A 6,209-nucleotide genomic window follows, 5' to 3' on the forward strand; every position below is an offset into this window, starting at 1 on the left:
TGTGTGTACAGTATTATGAGTGTGTTGGAATCTAACCTGTCCAATGGATCTTCAGGCTCAGGAATGATGAGCAGTCCATACACAGCATTGAGGATATCTCTCATGGTGATTTGGGCATTGTAGTTCCGGTCAAATATGTTGTGGCAGATGCGCCCCACACTGTTAATATTACAGTGATACACCTTGTTCATGTTAAGAAAATTATACTGCAATTAAAGTACATATTGATTACAATTATTCAAAATCACACTATTTGATGTTTCTTTGAAACAATGCTTCTGGATACAAATCCATCGATGGGCCTCATTTACCAATGTTTCATCATTTTTTATTTCTTAATTGTGCTCATGAAAGATGAACAAGAAGACTAAGAGAACTCTATATAAAGTCGTGAACACATATATATATATATACAATATGTTTTCTTGGGTTGAAGCTGTTCTTTATTTGGAAGGATACGCGTGTGACAAAGCGAACAAGTGGAGGCTTCACTGGGTAGTCAGCACCAAACTGGCAGAACAACTCAAAGACTCCTTTCTCATAAGGTGTGTCAGGAGGTCCCTCCATGATAATTTTCCAGAATGCTGAAAAGTTTAGAAAACAAGATTGAAAGGTTGAGTCTGACACACTTAGTTTTGCTCTTTTCCCAATAGTGCATTAATTGAATTGACTGAATTTGCCAGATATGGCAAAAGTACACACATTGTTTTAGAAGAAGTAGAAGTACAGTACTGATTCAACTTCTTTACTCAAGTAAAAGTAAAAATGACAGGCTCTGAAATGTACTCAAAGTATAAAAAAGTACTCTCTTTGTTTCTCTGAAGGACATTTCTATCGGCTGTTTCTGCAAAGCCAACTGAAACTTCAAACAGGGTCGAGTCTCTCTCTCTTCAGTTTCATCTTTTTACATCATTATGTATTTTATGTTGTTTTCATCATATGATGATGCATCATCTGTCATGCGTGATATGCATTGGTCTTGTTTGGAACTTACTGAAGTCAGACTCTGATGGAAATATACTAAAGTAGGGATGTGGGTCACGATGCAGGCTCCTCAGTTCCTCCAGGATACGTTTGTCCTTTTCCATCAATTGCCCAACTTTGGCATCCTGGATCTTCTTTTTCAGAGCACTAGTGTGAAAGATTAGTGACTAAATATTAATACAAACATTGTAATATATCTATCATTTAATCCATTTATAATTACTGGGCTCATGAAACCTTTGAAAACCACCAGGCTTTAGTGCTATAAGTGCTATAATGTCGATTTATCTGTTAGTTGACTGACAGAAACACCAAACAATTTACCATTTTTCTCTCTTTAATATCATAGTATATAAATTTTACGGAAACATGTTGCATTGACATTCTGCTCTGTTTTTCTGAATTAATGACTTTCTATCTAAAAATATAATATATATATAATATAAAGCAGAAATTGTATAATGCTGCAACTGTCTGGTCATCACCAAAAACTAATCCTATTCTTCTGCTGAATTACAGCCAAATCTTTCAGAGGCTTTTTCAGTTAACTTTACTAAAAAAAAATTATCTCTAGAAAATGTATAATTAGATCAAACCCAGCCTCTGAGTTCACCCTTTGTCAGCTCATTCTTATGTCTTGACAAAACATACGGAAACAAAAACATACAACAAAGTAATCATCAGCATGTTCTACATAGGCATGGAATGAGATTGTTACCTCTCTGTCAGTGTCACTTTACTGTTTATCTGGCTTGGCAAAGCAGTCTCTGGAGACTCATCATACTCATTGGCAGCAGAGATCGCTGTTAAGAAACCCTGAAAACAGAAAAACTCAAAATAATAAGCACATCCTTATAATGTGCAACTCGATTCGTGTTGGTGTAATTTTCAGAGCACTTAACTGAACTATGCACAAACATTAGTGTACTAACTGTACTGATGCATGATGGGTCGGCTTTGTTCTTGGGTTTCCTCATCTCCAAAGAGAGAACCGTCTCTATCTCAAAAAGCTTCAGACCATCTTTGCTTGTCTCTGGCTTGAAACAGCAACCCCCTGAATGCAATATAGATTTAAATGAGTTAATTTACCACTGATGTGTTATTTAAACCCCTTTAAGACACTTGTTCATGTCACTGCCAAACCATTACCTCCTAGTAATGACTAGTCAAAGGCAAGTGTTTTTTTTTTGTTTTTTTTTAATTTACAAAATTATAAATAAAACAAGTAATTGTTCAGCTTCCAATAACAATGTATTTTTACCAGCTTGGCAGACAGTTTCTCAAACCAATTACTTCATAAATGAAGGTTATAATTCATTGTCCATCAAAGGATGCTTGCTACAGCAGCATGCTACTCTCATGTGTTCCTATTAACATGTCCTTATATCTAAACAACAGAATAGGTTGAAATGAGAGATATGATCGGTGTAGAGTACCTGTGACAGGGACCATAAGACATTATGTAAGCACAAACCTTCATGGTATTGTTTTGGAAAAGATTGCGTTTGCATTACAATAAATGTTTTCGTACCTAAATGACATTAGTCACATGACGTAAAGGGTTTTAGTGCAAAAAGGAGCTGGATAATGTAAGGGTGGATTCTGATTTTTGCTGATTTTAATAACAGAAGAAAGGAACCAGCTCCATCGTAGCGTATAGGCTGTAACAACGATACTCGCCCCAGCTCACAGCACCACCTTGTGGTATAACGTAGAATAAAATAATTACTACATGACTCTTTATGTGGACTTTCTCAATCTTTGTGTGGACAGTGTTTTTTCTGGCGAGGACAGTCTGGTTTCTATCTCTACTTTCTCTGGCATCTGCCCTTTGATAGGCTTATATTAGGTAAGACTGCTTTCTTGACTATTGGAAAGCAATCAATAGAGCAAATCATCAGTCTTTGACACAGATTATTAAAGGTTCCATATGTAAGATTCTGAACCCGACTTTGTCTGTCATCTGCGTACTAAATGTATTTCTATGTAGGGATGCAGGTTGAATTTTCTGTGAAAATCCAAAGGATGTGACATTTATGTATGCAGTGAGCAGGGCCGGAATAAGCAACAGAACAAGACGAGCATGAACTGGGCTCACAGACTCAGAGTGAGTTAATTTATAAGTAAATGTTAACATTATCCATCATCCATTATATCGATGAGTCCACCAGTATTTGTGAGACTGTGTGATGTTACACTGTGTTGAAATAAATTAACTAAATGTTCAGTCTCCTTGCTGCTTGTTCTGACACATTCAGAAGCATTACTGCTTGTTCTGTCAGCATTTAAATAATTTAATCAATATCATGAATGTGGAACGACTAGTCGACTATTGGCTTTAACTAACGACTACTAGTTGACTTGGAAAATCTAGTTACTATGCAGTGTTATGATTATAGAACCTGGCTCAAATTAAAGACACATGAAACATAACATTAATTCTAAAGCATTCAATTAGGTTTTACTGTACCTGTTGCATTGCTGATTCCGCGCAGAGTACAAGACATATTGCCTGAAAGTGCCCTGCGCAGATTCTGCAGAGGATTGTCCGCCACTGTTCCAAGAATAATTGAATCCACGATGATGTTAGATTTTATCAGGTTGGCAGTAACAACATCTGGCTTGTTTGAGGATCTATGTACAAAGAATATGTTCTCAGGAAGCATAATACAATTTGCAGGTGTTTTACATTTTTATTCTTCATAGTAACCAACACCTACCCAACCAACCCACCCTATAGTCACATAACTCCCTTATGTTACCAATTTTCTCAGGAAATAGACAGCTAGTTTAGAGAAGGAAATTTACCCAACATCGTATCCATCAGTGAGACAAAGGATGCGACGTTTACAGTCTGGAAACTTCTTGACTTTTTCCAACTCAAGCATTCCATGCTGTAGGGCATCATACAGCTTAGTTCTTCCATTTGCCTGAAGGGTGTGCACGTGTTCCTAGGAAAGTGTGAAAAGCAACAACTTCGGTTTAGTAGGCTATTGTTTCATGGCTGAGCAGCCCAAGCTATATACCATACAGACAGAACACATCTCAACCTTCAGTACTGAACTGAACAAGGATCTGGTACATGTGTAATGTGTTGTATTTACCTTGAACTTTTCCAGTGTTTCTGTGAATGTGTGGAGAGTTTCCACTGTAGAGTCAAACTTCGCAAGGCCAATGACATGATGAAAATCGTAAGCCATGGTGCGTGTTGCAAAGTTGTCAAAAAGCTGTTTAACAGCATCAATTTTCTGTATTTCCACACTTCCATAGCATTTTTCTTCCATGGATGAGCTTGTATCTATCAGCACCTGATAAGATTAAAATCAAGAAATTATTGAGAAAAATGAAGCTCAACTTGAAGCATGCACTTTATAGGGATCCAGTCAACTTTGTTTAAAAAAAGAAATGAGAGAATAAAATGAGGAGAGCAACAACACACTTAGCCTGATTGTTGCAACTAATTTGTTGATTTGTATTGGTTATTTATTTTATAGACCATTAAAGTATGCACAGTGGGGTACTGTTGTCTGTTTGCTGTTGCTTGTTAAATGTAGAAAAAGTGAATGCTAAGACCACTGTGTATGTGTTGTAGAAATCTGTGGAGTATTAACCATCTGCATGAATGAATGGGTACTGAAATGAAATAAATATGTAAAAGATGTACTACTATAAGTAACTTAATTTTTTATAAATAAGGATCAACATTACCATTATGGCTTCTTTTGGAGTCCTCGTTGTGACAAATGAATCGTTGTCCCTCTGGTCACCAGTTCTGCATGAAAAGTTAAGAATTGTATCAAAAATTTAAACTGAAAGTCTAATAGTTACTGTATGTAAAAGCAGATGCGATAACATTTGTTGGGGCATTCTAGTGCAGTGTAGTAATATTAATAAATGGTTCATACAGCACATTGTTGTTATGTCTCTATGTCTTTACCTTTGTACATAAACATCAGACTTTCATGACCAATTGTGATATTGACTTCATAGCGTTGTTGCCATTTTGATACAAGAAAGAGGAAATTTGATTTCATTTAAATTCAGAGACACAATATTCTAGTTTTTGATTTGAACAAACTGCATGAATGCCAGAATAAACTTTTTGTTAAATTCGATCTTGATTTTATATTTAATGGAGTTTAGTATACTAAAAAATTAAGTACTCACCTTGCTGCTAATTCGTCCACATTCACATTTTTGGTTTTGCCAGCCAGACAATCATACAAACACCCATCAAAATCAGTGCAGGGGTTGCTATTTTTAGTCAAATAGACACAAGGTTGTCTGTGAAAAATGAAAGAATAAAGAAGCAAGCAAGACTAATAGGCCAAAAAACATCAAGGGAGCAAAAAGCAACAATTAATTCAATTTCAGAAATCTATTAAATTTTTATATTTGTATAGCAACAATTGATAACAGAAGTTATCTCAGAGCATTTTCAAATAAGAGCAGGAGAACTTTGAAATTTGTGGCTCTTAACTTTGGAAATTCTTAAATTTCTACTACTAAATCACTGTGCCTAATTTAATTAATCGTATGTGCATATGCCATATGCATTTAATACAGCCTATAATGTTATGGAATGTTTGAACATACAAGGATTTACGACTGGTTTCTTGTATTTGGTAAAATCAATAATTTAGAAATGAAAGCATTCAAGAATGATTTTCGCGATAACTTCAACTCAGGAAAAACAAGTCGACTGGTAGTAAAAAACGAGGATCTTTCCAAAAGGAAGTGGGTGGAGTACATTGAAAGTTGAGGGGAAAGCTGTTCATTTTTTCTGATGTCTCAAAAACTCTTCAGGTATCTATGTGAAAGCTGAATATCAAATTAATAAAGGGTTACTAATTGGAGTTACTGTGAATATGTGAGAACTGCATCAAACTTATCACACACAACAAGATGATTTGCAGATGAAGAAATCATTTCATTCACTAGTCTGTAAAAGTAGTGGGTTCTAAATTAAATGAATTTCTTGGGAATTGTGTAATAGGCTTTAACACATGATCAGATTATTAAATTAAATGATCAGTGGATAGCTGAAGTGACAATTAAATTACCAATATATCAACAATTACTCTGAGGCATAAAAGATATAATCTGGTGCTTTATATGTGTGAAATCTGGTATGAACATATCAGTGTGTTATTGTATTATGCTAATTATATGAGCAGTCATAAGGAAAGCATGAAATGTGATACATACTTCTGCCCCCAGTCACC

The 6,209-nt window shown here is 35.4% G+C and overlaps 1 protein-coding gene across 1 annotated transcript; it reads right to left on the minus strand.

Moving 5' to 3' along the window:
• Positions 1 to 36: 36 nt before the first annotated feature.
• Positions 37 to 5,203, minus strand: LOC118338009 (the record flags this gene model as incomplete). The annotated part of the gene is given in 10 exon segments (XM_035675168.1): positions 37 to 182; positions 460 to 584; positions 995 to 1,131; positions 1,703 to 1,800; positions 1,917 to 2,038; positions 3,455 to 3,618; positions 3,793 to 3,935; positions 4,089 to 4,292; positions 4,693 to 4,756; positions 5,152 to 5,203. Coding segments are annotated over 9 exon segments (1,142 nt in total), but the record flags the coding sequence as incomplete, so codon positions are not given.
• Positions 5,204 to 6,209: the final 1,006 nt, after the last annotated feature.

This window comes from Morone saxatilis, unplaced genomic scaffold (genome assembly GCF_004916995.1).
Source record: "Morone saxatilis isolate NCDOM2014 unplaced genomic scaffold, NCSU_SB_2.0 Contig4, whole genome shotgun sequence".
NCBI lineage: Eukaryota > Metazoa > Chordata > Actinopteri > Moronidae > Morone > Morone saxatilis.